At 39.1% G+C, this 15,178-nt stretch overlaps 1 protein-coding gene across 2 annotated transcripts in view; it reads left to right on the plus strand.

Annotated features, from left to right (window-relative positions):
• Positions 1 to 1,754: 1,754 nt before the first annotated feature.
• LOC140518715 (serine protease inhibitor Kazal-type 1-like) overlaps positions 1,755 to 15,178 on the plus strand; it is a 50,939-nt gene continuing 37,515 nt past the window's right edge. The window contains exons 1-3 of one of the 2 annotated variants that reach the window (XM_072631066.1): positions 1,755 to 1,900; positions 11,379 to 11,410; positions 14,043 to 14,146. In XM_072631066.1, coding sequence (XP_072487167.1) covers positions 1,849 to 1,900; positions 11,379 to 11,410; positions 14,043 to 14,146 — 188 coding nt within the window. In that variant the 5' untranslated portion in view covers positions 1,755 to 1,848. The remainder of the gene's footprint in view (positions 1,901 to 11,378; positions 11,411 to 14,042; positions 14,147 to 15,178) is intronic. The other variant, XM_072631065.1, reaches the window with a different exon arrangement.

Consider the following 15,178-nt stretch of genomic DNA (forward strand, 5'->3'; position numbering starts at 1 on the left):
AAAGTACAGAAACAAGAGTTTCTTTAAGTAGAAACAGCATATGTATTTGTATTGCTAATTATTATAATGTGATTAAAGATCTTCCCTACCCATGAATGGGCCTGACCATTAAAGGGAGTATGATTAGGGAAGATTTATAGGAAGGCCCACACCTTTTGAAAATGAGGCATTGGTTCTCAAGGGTTGGGAAGCCCTTTTGGTCTAAAAAAAGTATAAACACCCCGAGTTGAAGTTTTACTTGGGGTTTAGTTTTTGGAAGAAGCTTTGTGTGCCAGATGAGACTCTGAGCAGCTGCTAAGGAGCCCCCCAGCTTTGAAAACCCAGATTTTGGTGCTCCTCTCTCTGTTAACTATGGGAAGATAGTTGGGCCTAGCTGTTGATTTGTAATTGTATTTTGTATTGTAATGCAAATTGTATTTTGTATTGTAACTTGTATTTCTCATGTCAGAACTTTTTCAAGCACCGTCTGTTGATTTCCTGAACTAAGTGAATGATATATGTGCTTGATTAAAAGAAATCGTGAACCCCTCAAAATTTGCCTTTCCTTTTAGAAAAGCAGATCAAAGAACCTATGATAATTGGCCCCCTGTGTATGTCAGGTGCCTACTGTTACTCATGCAACAGTGAAATTAGACCTGCAGGCAACTGGGTACAGAAATCTATCTTGTCCTACAATAAAATAGAGGGGAAAGGGATAAGAGAAGAAGAGGTGGGTTGTGATAGAAAGGAAGGCAGATTGGGAGAAGGGGTTATCAGAATACATGCCATCTTGGGGTGGGTGGAGGGAATAGGTGGGAGAAAATTTGAAGCTCAAAATCTTGTGCAAGTGAATATTGAAAATTGAAGATAATTTTTTTTTTTTAAAAAAAGCAGACCTTGGAAGAAAATATAGACTATCTAGTTCTACTCAATCTGTAGTAGAATTGCTACCACTGCTCTTAAGCCGGGGAAAGGAAGAAAACATGCATTTATTAAATTTCTACTATTTTCCAGGCACAATGCTAAGAACTTTACGAATATTATCCCATTTGATCCTTGTAACAAATCTGGGAGATAAGTTCTATTATTATTCTTATTTTACACTTGAGAAGACTGAGGCAGACAGAAACTAAATGACTGGCCAAGGTCACACCACTTGTAATGCAGGGGGTCAAATTTGAATTCAGGTTCTCTTGACTCCAGGCCCAGTTCTCAACTTACTTCACTAACTAGAAATCACAGATACACACACACAAATGCACACATATATATGCACACATTAACAAACCCACACACAAAGGATGGAAGTCTAGTGGATGGAGGCAAAAATGAAGGAGTCTATGGAACATAAAAATCCAAGGTCAGATTCTAAGAATGCACACAAACATATAGGAGGAATACTGAGTAGAGGTACACACACCAAATGGAAAGATCAGGAGCACACACACAAGAGAGAGACTGGGAGAAGAGGATAAACACAAGGATGAAGGAGGTAAATGTTGGGGGCTAAAGGTGAGGACATAAACATATTTACTCACTAGATGGGCGGTTGTGAGAGAGGATTAGGTAAGTCACCCACAGACCTAGGTACACACATACAGAACAGAAGTTGGGGGTTGGATGAGAGCATGGCAAGTGAATTTGGCTCTCCAAGGACAGTGACCATCTCTAGCAAGTTAGGTAAGAGGGCAGAGGTCCACTTAGGGCTTGCATGTGGCAGTAAGTCACGTGAGAACATGATGTAATTCAGCAGGTGGAGCCCATGGCCCCTACATAAAGCAGCCTCCTAGACTCCTGTGAACTCAGGACACCTACCCTTCTTTGAAATCTTTCCATTTCAGCCTCAGCTAGAGGTAAAGAAATCTGGTCATGAGGCCTCTTGGAATAGTTCTGCTGCTCTCCCTGGCTTTATGCTTCTTGGGTAAGTTTCTCCTTGGGCATAGTACCGTCTCAATGGGGCCAGTACCCCTCAGACAGTCCTTCATCCAGAGCTCAATTTGACTCTAGCTACCCTGTCATGGGAGTTTTTGCTCCATTGAGAGAATTCCTGAGGCTAGAAGTTTTCTCACCAACCATGCTGGGTGGGAGGGAACAAGGGGTTTACTAACCCTATTTTACAGAGAGGAAAACAGATTCCAGATAGGTCAACTGGGAACACAACTAATAGGTGGCCAACATGACCTTTAAACCTAGGTCCCTCCTGGTTATAGGACCCAGTATACAGACTGCACCCATGAGGACCTGTGTCTGGGGTATGGAGAAAAGACATTGATAATGATATAACAGACAGAATTCCTATACTAGACAGGAGGTTGGATGAGAATTTTTACTTTCTTTTATGGCACAAGAAAGTGCAACAAAGAGGCAGAGGCAGGGACAGAAGCAGAGACAAAGGCAGAGACAGTAAGACTGATAGACACACGAAGAGAGAGACAACAAATGCTAGGTGGCATTCTTGGATTCAGGAAGACCTGAATTCAAATTCTGCCTCAGACACTAAAATGGGGAAAATAATAACATGTAACTCACAAGGATGTCATGAAGATATAATGAGATCAACATGTAAGGAGCTTAAATGCTAGCTATTACATAGTATTATTATTGTTTCAGTGATTTCATTTGATCCTAAAAACGTATAGGTGTGTTAGTAATTGTTGCATTTATTATACACAGGAGAAAGTGGAGCTAAGTGAATCTCCCAGAGTCATAGAGCTGGTGGCTAGGTCAGGATGTGGATCCAGATCTCTAGATCCCCAAACCAATTCCCTCACATCCACAGTCTGTTACTTGGGTTATTTAGTACAGATTCAAAAATGAGACGAGATGATGTGAAAAGAGCTCTCAACTTAAGGTCTGGATGCTTGACTTGGAAGCTTGGCTCTGATTATTAGCTGTGAGACAAATGAAAATTCATCACTCTGAGTCTCAGTTTTCCGATTTGACACTTGAGATTTTATGAGGTTGTGAGGAAGTAACTTTTATACATACTAAAGGGCCATCTCAATTGTGAGCTTCTAACAAAAATTGTAACAGAATTCTAACATACACAGGATGTATACTAACATACTCATGAGAGTATGTTAGAAATCTGCAAGTCCTACCTTTCTTATTTCTATAGATGAGCAAAAGGTGGCACAAGGACGTTATGCAATTTGCCCAGGTACTAAATATCTGTAGTGGGATTTAAATCCAGATCTTCATGACTGCTGGAATGTAAGGGCACTCTGTAACACTGCAAGTTTCAGAGCAGAGAAGGTCCTGTGTGGGTTAAGGGAGTATAATTAGTGAGACTTCCCTCCACAGATGAAATCACAAGTCTAAAGCCCACCCCACAGAACAAATTTATAGGACATGGAATCCATCCTCTGTCTGAGGCCAAGAATCCCTTCTGTCGATATCCCGGGAAGAAATTAGCCAAACCCTGCAGGAAAAATGCTGATAAGAAACTCATTGCTTCCCAGTGTTGCCCACTCCATTTTTTGTACACATATCCTTCTTATAGTCAGTCCAAACAGTTACACTCTATGACACACTTTACTCCATTCTTCTCTCTGGGGCCAAACAAAAGAAATCTAATTCCTTATTGACATGGCACCATACAATCACCAAGAATTAGCAGAGCTTCATCAAGAATAGGACATTCCTAACATGCATCATATCATGGACAGGAGAATTAACCTGGTGAGGTCATTGAACTACTGCAAATACAGACTGCCTTAGATTCTAGGAAAATGTTTGACAAAATATCTCATGCTATTCTTGTGGACAAGACAGGGAATCACAAGCCACAAAAGATAGGAGGAAGTGACTTCAGAGCTGTTTTAAGAGAGCCAAAGAAATGTCTCAGGATCATTGACTTAGAGATGGAAGAGACCTTGGAGAGCATGGAAATGAGGAAAGGGAAGGGCACTTGGATAGAGAGTCTAAATGACCTGTCACCCATCTCAAAAATAGAAAATGGCAGAACCACAATTTCAAGACAGGTTCCTTGACTGCAAATCCATCATACTTCCCATTGCATCAGGTCACACCAGTCATTGCTGCTTGAAAAGCAACTCACTTGAAAAGAGGTCCCTAGTGGGGGGCTCTAGGGAACTGCACTTTACCTTCACTGATTGATAATTTATTAGTCATTTTGATAGAGGCAAAGATGGCATGCTTGTTAAATTTTCTGATTGCAACAAATCCAGGAGGGAGAGCAAATACACACTGAGTGACAGGATTCAAAAAGTTATTGACAGGATAGAATATTAGATCAAATATACTGAGATAAAATATTAAGAAGAATATAAGTAAAAGTTCTCACTTGGGTCCAAAATGTCAACCTCACAAGTATAAGATGAGAATATGACTATCCTACTGTAGTTCACCCTTAAAAACTGTTAATGTCTTAGCTCAATGTGGATTTACTGTTCAGTATCATAGCGCAAAACAAGTTAATGTTTCCTTAGGCTTCATTCACAGAAGAATGTGTTCAATCTAGGGAAGTTATAATTCCATTATACACTGCCCTATTCAGACAACATAGCCAGTATTGTGTTCAGGATTTTGAGTGGCCCATGAAAAATGCAGGGGTTGCGAAAAAAAGTAAAGGTGAAATGGGTGTTTTGTCCATGCCCTGCTTAACCTCCCTTCCACTCATCACTATTGTGCCTCTCATGTAATTTAATTGGTGGATCCCCACAGTACACTCTCCTGTTTCTCCATGACCTGCAGCAAATAACCATTGTTACAGCTTTACTTGGAAACTAAGCTGCTACAAACCTGTCTATGACCCAAAGTTTAGTCTATTTTAATTTTGTCCCCTATCTGCCACCAAGATCTGCAGGTCTGCAGTACCAAATGCCACATTTAAGGAGAAATATTTACAAGTTTGGGAAAATACAAAGAAGATAGACTAAAATAGTGAAAAGCTTTCATATCATGACGTATGAGGATTCTCGAATTGAATTGAGTATGTTTACCCTGGAGAAGAGAAGATTTAGAAAGAACATGATTGCTGTCTTCAAGTATTTGGAAGGTCATCTGGTATAAGGATTAGTCATCTCCTGGTCATCCAAGGGGCTAGAATTAGGAGCAATGGGTAGGAGTTATAAAGGGGAAAATGCTTCATATTGGGGATAATTCCCCAAAATTTAGTGATCTAATAATGAAACAGGTTGCTGCTGGAAGTAGCTCCTTCCATCATTTATATCTTGACTAGACTCATTCCCTAAAAATTTGCAAATTCCCACCCACTGAAGGTGTTCAAATAAAGTCAGAAGACAAGTTAGGTATTTTCTGGGGTATATTCTTGTACAGGCTCTAATTAGACCAGATAGCACCTGAGGACTCTTCCAAGTTAAGCATCCTTTTATTGTGTCACTAAAATGTCCTTTCTTTTCTAGGGTAAACACATTTTCTTTAACTAAATCCTCATATTGTCTGATTTCCAGGTCCCTTCCCACAATTCTAAGACTGAATAGAAGCCCAATTTTCATATTTTAATATTCAACAAGGCAGTTTCTTAGAATCTTGATTCTAAAATCCAGTGATTTTAGAATTCTAAGATTCTCTGATTTGAGAATTTAGGAATGCTCTGATTCTAGGAAATTGTATAGGTGAATGTTGCATTTCCTAGGCTGTCCTAGTAAACAGGCTTGGTCATGGCTACTTTATCTATATCTCTCTACAACCCTTTGCGGCACAATCAAGAGCTACAATTGTAAATTAAAAAGAGGAAAATATAGGTATTATGAAAGGAAAAATTTCTTTACAATAAGAGATATTCAATAGTGAAATGACCTGTCTCAAGATGTGGTGAGTTTCCCGCCTTGGAGGTCTTCAAGTACTAGCTGGATGACCATTTGTTATATATGATAATATAAACATTATTTCTTATATAGAGGCTGGACTAGATGTCTGCTGAGGTCCCTTTCAATTCTCCAATTCTGTGATTCTCTGCCCACAAAACTACCTAAACCTCCTTCTACATTAAAAAGTAAAAACCCACTCTAGATCATTCCTACTTATTGTCATCCTCTTTTTTCTTGTCTTTGCCAGCCAAACTCCTTGAAAAAGCTATTTCCAGTTGGTACCTACACTTTCTTTCCTCTCTCTCTGCTAAACCCTCTAGAATCTGCATTCTGACCAAATCACTCAAATGAAATTGTTTTCTCTAAATTTATCTGTGGCATCTAACTTGCCATCTCTTAGCTTTTCCTTAATTTTCATCCTTAAATTGTGCAACAAGCAAAAGCATTAAGCACCCATTCCCCTCTGAATTTTCATGACACTGCCATCTCTTGGTTCTCTTCCTAGCCATCTGACTGCTCCTTGTTCTCCTTTGCTAGGTCACCATCAATGTCATTCTTGCCAACTCTGGGCTTGTCCCCAAGTCCCTAACATTGGGCCTCTTCTCTTTTCTTGCTATACTCTCTCATCTGGTCACCTTTTCAGTCCTTGTAGGTGAAACTATCAACTCTAAGTAGCAGAGTATGAGATCTATATATCTAGACCTGACTCTCTCTTGAGCTCCAGTTATGTGTCACCAACTACCTGTTGGTTTTTTCAGTATGGATATCCCAGAAATTCAGAATGTCCAAAATAAGTACCTTTACCCCCCAAAACATTACCCTTCCAAATACCCCTATTATTGTCAAAAAAATCATCATCTTAAACCATTTAGTTTAAGTATTTTGCAACCTAAATTCACAACCTTGGTGTGGCATTCAATTTTTAAGTCTTGCTAACCATATGTATCCAGAAACCAAAATTTGCCATTTCTACTTCCATAACATTCCCTTTGTAAAATACAGAATCCTTCCACCTAGGAAATCATGCCTCTCCCCGCCACCTCCAAGCAGTGGGACAAGTTTGATACAAAAGGAAGAGGGAGCTCCAGATTCATTATAGGTAGTAGTTTAATCAATCGCGTTGCATTATGGGCAGTATGATGGATCCTTCCAAGAGTTGACAATTTTTGGTGCAGGCCAGAGGCCAGACCACAGGTTGAATCACTGTAAAACCCCCAGGAAATCTCAGTGGTAATTATGAAAGTCAAAGAAAGGGAGTTGGAGCCATAGAGTACATCACTGATGATGGATAGATATTTTGGATTTCTGCTTAGTAATAAGCTCATTTCCAAGATTGGGCATTAAGCCAATGTAGATGATTAAATGCCCATGTGCAAGATTTTATACTGGTCATGTACTGAACATGAACGGGTAACTGTGTCTTTGTTATGGCTTTCATCAGTCACAATATCTAAGTTATGAATCAGGGCCTAAATTATGATTCATTTTCTAAGTTTTGATTTTTAATAGGTTACCATGTCTGGGCTCCCACATTTCAAAGAGTTAATGGTTTTTCCTTTCTTACTTATGATTTTTGCCCAATCAAGACCTCAAACCCTGGTCTACACTTACACAGTCACCACCCTCATTTAAATCCTTATCCCTTTTCAACCTTGACTTGCAATATTTGATCCTCCTGTTGTTCTCCAGTCTCTCTTCTCTCCAGTCCTTCCCCAACCCAGCTATTGAAATGATTTCCCTAAAACACAGGTATAACCATGTCATCCCCTACTCAAGTAGTTTTCAAAGCTCCAGTGGTTTGCTGTTGTCTCTAGGGTCAAATATTAGACTCATTTGCCTAACGTTTATGAGTTGACCCTTCTTTGGTTCTCCAATCTCCACATCATTCCCCTCCACATGCTCTACAATCAAGCCATATGGCACTGTTTGCCTCTTCTCCCTCCAGACACTGCATCTCCCAATTCCATCCCTTTGCACAGGCTGCTTGCTATGTCCAGAATGTTTTCCCTCACTTCTTTCTCTTGGACCCCCTGATCTACAACTCCTTCAAGACTCAGTCACCTTCTGCTGAGGTCTATCTTGATCTCCTCAGCAATTAGTGCCTTCCCAGGCAAGGTTATATTGCCTCTGATTTATATGTCATTTATAGCCCTCTGTATGTACAAATTATGTCCCCCATTTGAACATAAGTTCTTTGAGGGTAGAGATAGTTTGTCTTTGTATTTGCAATATTTCAAATAGTTCCAAACACATAATACATACTTAAATAAGACTTATTGATTGATGAATAACCCTGTGAGAGAGTTATTTTCCCCAGTTTACAAAAGAGGAAATGGACCCTTAGAAGAAAGAAAAGTGACTCACTCAAGCCCTCACAGCTGGTCATTGTCAGAGCCAAACTTCAACCCCTAGGTCTCTAATTCTACTTTTGTTCTCTTTTCATCTACATTACCCTGCCTTCCAGGTGATACACACTCGAGAAACGTATAAGAGAAGAAATGCTTGTTACATGATACTTTGTATTCATATTTGTATTTAAACCATACTTCATATTCATTTAGAACTTAATACTCTCTCAAGCAATTTTGCACCTACTGTCTAATCAGTGGCCCATTACAGCCCCTTTGAAATAAATAGAACAAAGGCTGCTATGTCCATTTTGCAAATGGGCAAGTTCAGACCAGAACTGAACAGTAGCTGATTCCAGATCATACAGCTGAAGACAGAGCCATGACTGAAGCCTGGGTCTTCTTCCACCAAATACTCTGACTTGAAAGCATTTGAATCCTACATTTTGTGGATAGGGAATGACAAGAGCTTTGGATTCCTTCTCTGCTGTCCAGGAATTAGGGTTATTTTTCACCTAGTTTAACTACCTTTTCTGAGAATCATTTTCAAAACCCTGAGAAACACAATAAGTTAGATAGAAAGGTCATTCTCTTGTAATAGAATAAAACATCAGCAGATTTCAGGTAATAATTACTTTAAGATTTTCAGAGATCTTAGATTTCTTTCATATAACTTCTTTGCTCCTCTAGAGAAAAATTGCTGCCCCATTCTTCTCCTGACCAACCAACATCTTAACATTCTTTTTCATGAATTACTATGGTCAAAATATGGGTCCTCTAGAAACCATTCTTCTGAGGATAAGCATTTGCACAGTTAGCTAGTCTGATTGCTCAGAACACAAACATACCCTCTGAGATTACAGCATTACTGCCTTGAATGAACCTCCCAAAGTTTGTGCTTTCCTAACATAGCATTCAAGAATGCCTCAATGAGGTAACAGAAAAGTTTTTAATGAAGACAGCCAAGAATAATAATTTCAATTTAGATAAGAGAATTGGGGTTCAAATCTTCCATTTACTGCCTGAGTAATTTTGAGTCTTAATTTCCTCGTCATCAAAATCACTGGGTTAGCATAGATGACTCTGAGGTCCTTTCTAGTTCTATGTCTATAATTCTATAAAGGAATGCTTTTATTGGCAAAGCATTTTATTTATAATACCTCTATAAGGCAGATAGAATAAGTATCATTAATACTTTTTTACAACTTAGGAACTCAGTGTCAGAGAGAAGTAGCTCTTCAATCTTCCCCAAAACAGTGACTGGCAGAGTCAAGGCTGAAGCCAAGTTCTTCCAGCTCAAAATGCAGCAATCTTTTCAGTTCACAAATCCGAGGGAAAGGGTCTAGGAGTGAGAACATTGAAAGAGTCTGAGTAAGATGTAACTCATTTTGCAAGTCATCCAGAAAAGATGAAAAACAATCTCACAGAATTATTTATTTTATTCACTTAAAAATAGATTTAGACAATACCAGAGGTAGATTGACCCTTGAGAAGATGAAACATGCTATCCATTACATAACATTGATAAATTTAGGGTGTGAAATGAGATCTATATTCTTGTGCACAGTGATTGGGGGATTTGTTTTGTTTTACTATGCATAGGTACTATGATTTATTTTTTTCATTTTTCCCAATGAGGGGATTCAAAGAAGAAACATTACATTCCTATTTTTCTATTTCTTTGTTTTTTAATAGAAAAGTGGGTGGGGGAGATGGTATATATGTGATAAATTGCCTGCATGTTCAAATGGTATCACTGTATCAATAAAACTGAAAGTGGTGACCAAAAAGGGAAAGTGAAAGGTGATGTAATTTTGCATTTTTGTCTAGATAGACTAGATCTAGATTAAGAGTGTAACTAGTGGCTTAATAATGAATATTTATGATCAGGCAAAGAAAGGAGACTATTTAATTATATAGATCAAATCAAGGGTTTGAAAAAGAAAGTCTAGGATGGCTCTCAGGCTGTAATTCTAGTTGCCTCTCGTTGCCCTTGACAGAAACAGGGACAGTTGGAGGGAGGGTAGGTTTGGGGGAGAATGTGATGAGTTTTCATTTTGGACATATTGAAATTTAGGATGCCTGTGGAACACCCAGGATGAGGTTTGTCCAGGGGCAATCCATGATGTAGAATTAGAGCTCAGGAAATACATGAAGACTGGCTATGTGGTTTTCTGAGTCATGTGCAAAGAGATGAGGTGATCAAGTCACTCAGACAGAGAATGTTGAGAGAGTAGAGAGCCCAAGACAAAGCCCTGGAGTATGCCTATGCATGGGGTTAACAGAATGTATATGATGAGGCAACAAAGCAGAATGTGGTGGAGCTATCCAAAAGGAAGGAGGAAAACCAGGAGAGAGCAATGCTGTGGAAACCCAAAGGGGAGAAAATACCTAGGATATTGGAGTGATCAACAATGTTGCAAAGTTCAGAAGGAAATCAAGATGCATAAAGACTGAGAAGAGGACATTTAATTTAACAGCCAGGAGATTTGAGAGAGTGGTGATTATCCAAACAGACCAAGCATGTTCTCATTTTTATGACTACTCAGTTTATGTTGCTTGAAATTTCCTGCCTTCCTACTTCTGCCTGTCAAAATATCAGTTCCAAACCCACAATGATCCAAGAAGTTTTGACCTTTCCTACAGTATTTATCAGATTTTGCATCGTCTTATATTTATTTGCATTTGTGCCTTTTCCCATGAGAAGGTCTCTTATTTATATCTGTACCCCATTCTGGCTTCTCCAGAATTATAACATCTCAATAAATCTTGATTAAATTAAAAGAAGAATATAGGATATAGAACACAGATTGTTAGAACTGAAAGTGACCTTCAAACATGAAACCTGAAGTGACAGACCTGTAAGGGAACCCTTAGACCATCTAGTTAAACTGAATAGAAATTGAATTGCAATGACAGAAAGAGACTGGTCCAAGGTCACATAATGATTGCATAGCACAGTAAGGACTATGCCCCAGGGTCCTGATCACCAGATTCAAGTGAAATAATGCATAGAAAAACACTGAGTCTTTGTTCAATTGACTGGACTTTTGTCTAATTCTGCCACATTTTAAGGGAGAGGGGCTTGTGGTAAGACCAGTAGAGCAGTGTCACAGCATCCAACCAGCTGAGGGGTGGGTGAAGAGGCTAGGGCTGTAATCCAGATTCTTCTTGTTCCCTTTTTATCCCTCTCTATCCCCAAAGTATCTGTCTAATAGACAAGACAAGCCTAATCCTTTGAAAATTTGTTTCCTAGACACCGCACAAGCTTCAACGGATGTCCTAGATGTAAGACGAGCCTCTAATTTATCATCTGAACACAATTCCCATGCTGTGGTGGAGGGACCAGTGATTTCCACAATTCAGTATTTCCCTTCTAATGGCCTTCAGCACCGGAATGGCACCATGCTTTTACCAAGATCAATAGTTGTTTCCTCTATCTGAACCTCAGCTTTCTTCACAGTTAAATGAAGAGATGGGACAAAGTGATCTCTGACATCCTATGTCTTTCATATTCTGAGGTTCCTTCTAGCTCTGACAGTCTAAGTTCTGTGCTTGACATTCCATGTCCTATGTCCTGGTCTCCTTTCCAGCTCTATCTTCTGTGCTCTATGTTCCAATATTCTGGGTTCTGGGTTCTGGGTTCTGAGATCCCTTCTAGCTCCAACATTCTTTATGTCCCTTCCAGAACAGACATTTTGTGTTCTGTGAGTATCATTCCATGTTCTATATTCTACCTTCCAGCTCTGTTCCACTGTGCTCTATGCTCTGACAAGCTGTATTCTATGTTCTAATCAGGCTTGTTTCTCTAACATTCTGTGTTTTTTGCTCTGAAGTCCAATGCATCTCTCAGTGTTCTCCACTATTTGTTCTGACATCTCTCTTAGCTCTCCCATTGTCAAACAAAATGACACTCTTTGTAATGATGCAAACTTCAAAGATTGTTTTCTTTCTCTTATTAATGATCATTTCAGTGTCTTTTCTGCTTGTTGATAAAAATTAAACAGAGATAGACAGGAAAGATTCTCTGAAAGGGAGAGTGGCCCTCATTCTATAGGATCCAGAGCATTTCATGGGGGCATTTATCTGTGTCAGCTGTAAGTAATGAGCACCATTCTTCTCTCCACTGACCTGTTCTATGGGCCTCTGTTTCCTTTTCTGTAAAAATAGGGGAAATAACCAATGCTTTCACTCCCTTGGAAGATGTTTGTGGGTTTCAAATGAGAAAATATGTTCCAATCACATTACAAAGTGTGAAACACTACAGAAATGGGAACTTCAAATGGCAGCTACCCCATGATGACCACCCCACATAATGTGTCATATCTTTACATCAGGTGATCATGGAATAGCTTTCAAAGTCTCCATTTCTGTACTTCATAAAATATAAATAAACATATATATGTATTTTTTCTCATTTGAGAATATATTTTCTCATATATATTTACTTTCTCACTTCCACAAAAGTTATCCAAAAGAGGGAAAGCAAGACTTATTTCTCCCATTTTACAGAAAAAGAAGCTAAGACCCAAACAGGAAAAGTTACGAGAAGAGGACATGAGGGTCCACTTTGTCCAACGTTTCATTTAAAGATGGGGAACTAAAGCCAAGAGAAGATATGCTAATGTGAAACTAAGTTACCTTAAGAGAGGAATCATGTCCAGAATAAGAGACACGATAATCATATTATGCTCTGCTGTGGTTAGACCGCACCGTCAATATTTATTAAATTCCATTATGGGCAATAAGTATTAGGAAGTGCCTTGCTTAACTGCAGCAAACAAGACAAGGATGAGTAAGGTTGGTGATGTGACATATTATGCCCTCTGAAGAACATTTAAAGAAATTATGAGTGTTAGCCTGGGGAGGAGGAGATTTTAAAAGAATAGGACTGCTGAAGGGTGTCAGGTAGAGAGTGAATCATCTGATTTTTCTCAGTCCCAGAAAGTAGAAGTAGGATTGATGGAATCTATCTACAAGATGGCAGATTTTTGCCTCAATCTAAAATGAAAAAATTTATAATAAAAGCAATCCTAAAGTGAAATAGTCTGCCTTGGGAGTTAGAGAGCTCTCCATGAGTGGAAGCATTTCAGCAGCAACTGGACAAGCCCCTTTAGGAGGTTGTAGCAGAGATTTCCTTTTAGGAATTATTGGTCTCTTTTGCTTCTGAGCTTCCCCCCCACTCTGAGATTCCATCATTCTGTCAAGTGACTTGTCCAAGGTCAAAGGGCCAGATTGAGACATAAACAGATGTCATTTGATTTTTCATAAAATTCCAGCAATTCAATTCAACAAGCATTTGTTAAATACTTTCTATGAGCTGAGCAAGAAGAAGCATGACATCTGAATAGAGAGCAGGCCTTGGAATTAGGAAGACATGAGTTAGAGCCCTATATCTGTCCCCTACTGTCCATGTGACTCTGGGTAAGTAATTTAACTCTTTGTGACCTCTTTTGGGAGTTTTCTTGGGAAAGGTACTGGAATGTTTTGTTATTTCCTTCTTCAGCTCATTTTACCAATGAATAAACTGAAGCAGAGTTAATTGATTTGCCCAGGGTTATATAGCTAGTAAGTATTCAAGTTTGGATTTGAACTCAAGTCTTCCTGACTACAGGCCTGGCATATTATCCACTGTGCCACAGAGCTGTATATAATTGTTTATTTGTTATCCCCTCATTAGACTGTTGATGGCAATCCTGCAATCAACAGTCAATCTTGTCTCTCTGTCCCTGGATGGCAACAATGGTGTTTTACTATGCTTTGCATTTTCAGTGCTGAGTATACTGCCTGGAACATAATAAGTGATTAATAAATGTTTATTGACTGACTGACTAAATCCCGGCTCTGAAGTTCTGAGTATCTAGGTGTCTTAGATATAGTAGGAGAATCTTTTTTTATTACTTCTTTATTTATCTTCTAGCCTAACTGCTATCCTAAGCCAGGATGCCCCAGAACCTATAAGCCTGTCTGTGGCACTGATGGAAAGACTTATAGCAACACATGCTTGCTGTGTCATGAAAATAAGTAAGTAGCACTATGACTTTCTTCTGAGGTAATATTTGAAAGCAAATTATACTCACTTCCTAGAACATGAGAGGACCTTAGAAGTCATCTATTCATCTATTCTAGTTCTTAACTAAGGATCTTCAGGGTGGCCCCTTGCCAACAACTCAATGGGAAAACATCATGGGGTTGATGAATTTGGATGGGGAAAAAAATTCCATCTTTATTTTCACTATCCTCAAACTGAAATTTCTCATTTCCTTTAATTATGAAAGTAGGCAACAAACTGAAAAGGGGTCTATCAGCTTTGCCAAACTCCCAAAGAGTTCTCTCTCTCTTTCTCTCTGTCTATGTCTCCATCTCTGTCTCTCTCTCCATCTCTCTGTCTCTTTCTGTCTGTCTGTCTCTCTGTCTGTCTCTCTGTCTCTCTCTCTCTCACTCACACACACACACACACACACACACACACACACACACACTTTTAAAAAGAAGACAAAACAAAACTCTGATCTAGTCCAAAATCTTCATTTGGTAGAGACCATAAAGGAGAGGGTGCTGACTTGCTCAAGGCCTCCCAGGTAATAAGTTACAGAAATGGAATTCAAGCCTAGGTGTCCTAGCACCTAATCCAGTGTCTTTTCTACTATACAATGATATCTCTAATCACTTGTATCTCTCTAGATGTGAACAAGGTTCAAATGGTCAGTGAGAGAGGAATGGAGATGATACAAATTGGATCATGAGTACAACGAAGTCAAGGAAGAATACAGCAGATAGTGAGAAGTCTCTCTTAAAGAGTTCCCTTGAGGACATTTTACAAGGTGGAAGAGGAAGGGGAACAATCTTGGTCTTATAGCCAGGAAACTCAGGATCTACTCCTAACTCAGCTACTCACTTGTATCATGATCCTGGGCAGGTCACCTCACCTCTGTATGTCTTGGTTTCCTTTTCTGTCAAATGGAGGATTTGGACCAGATGGTCTTTAAGTGCCATTCCCTGAACTTCTATCTACAGGTAGAGCTTTGTGTTCTATAATCTTCCTTATTAGAAGAT

Source organism: Notamacropus eugenii, chromosome 1, assembly GCF_028372415.1.
Source record: "Notamacropus eugenii isolate mMacEug1 chromosome 1, mMacEug1.pri_v2, whole genome shotgun sequence".
NCBI lineage: Eukaryota > Metazoa > Chordata > Mammalia > Diprotodontia > Macropodidae > Notamacropus > Notamacropus eugenii.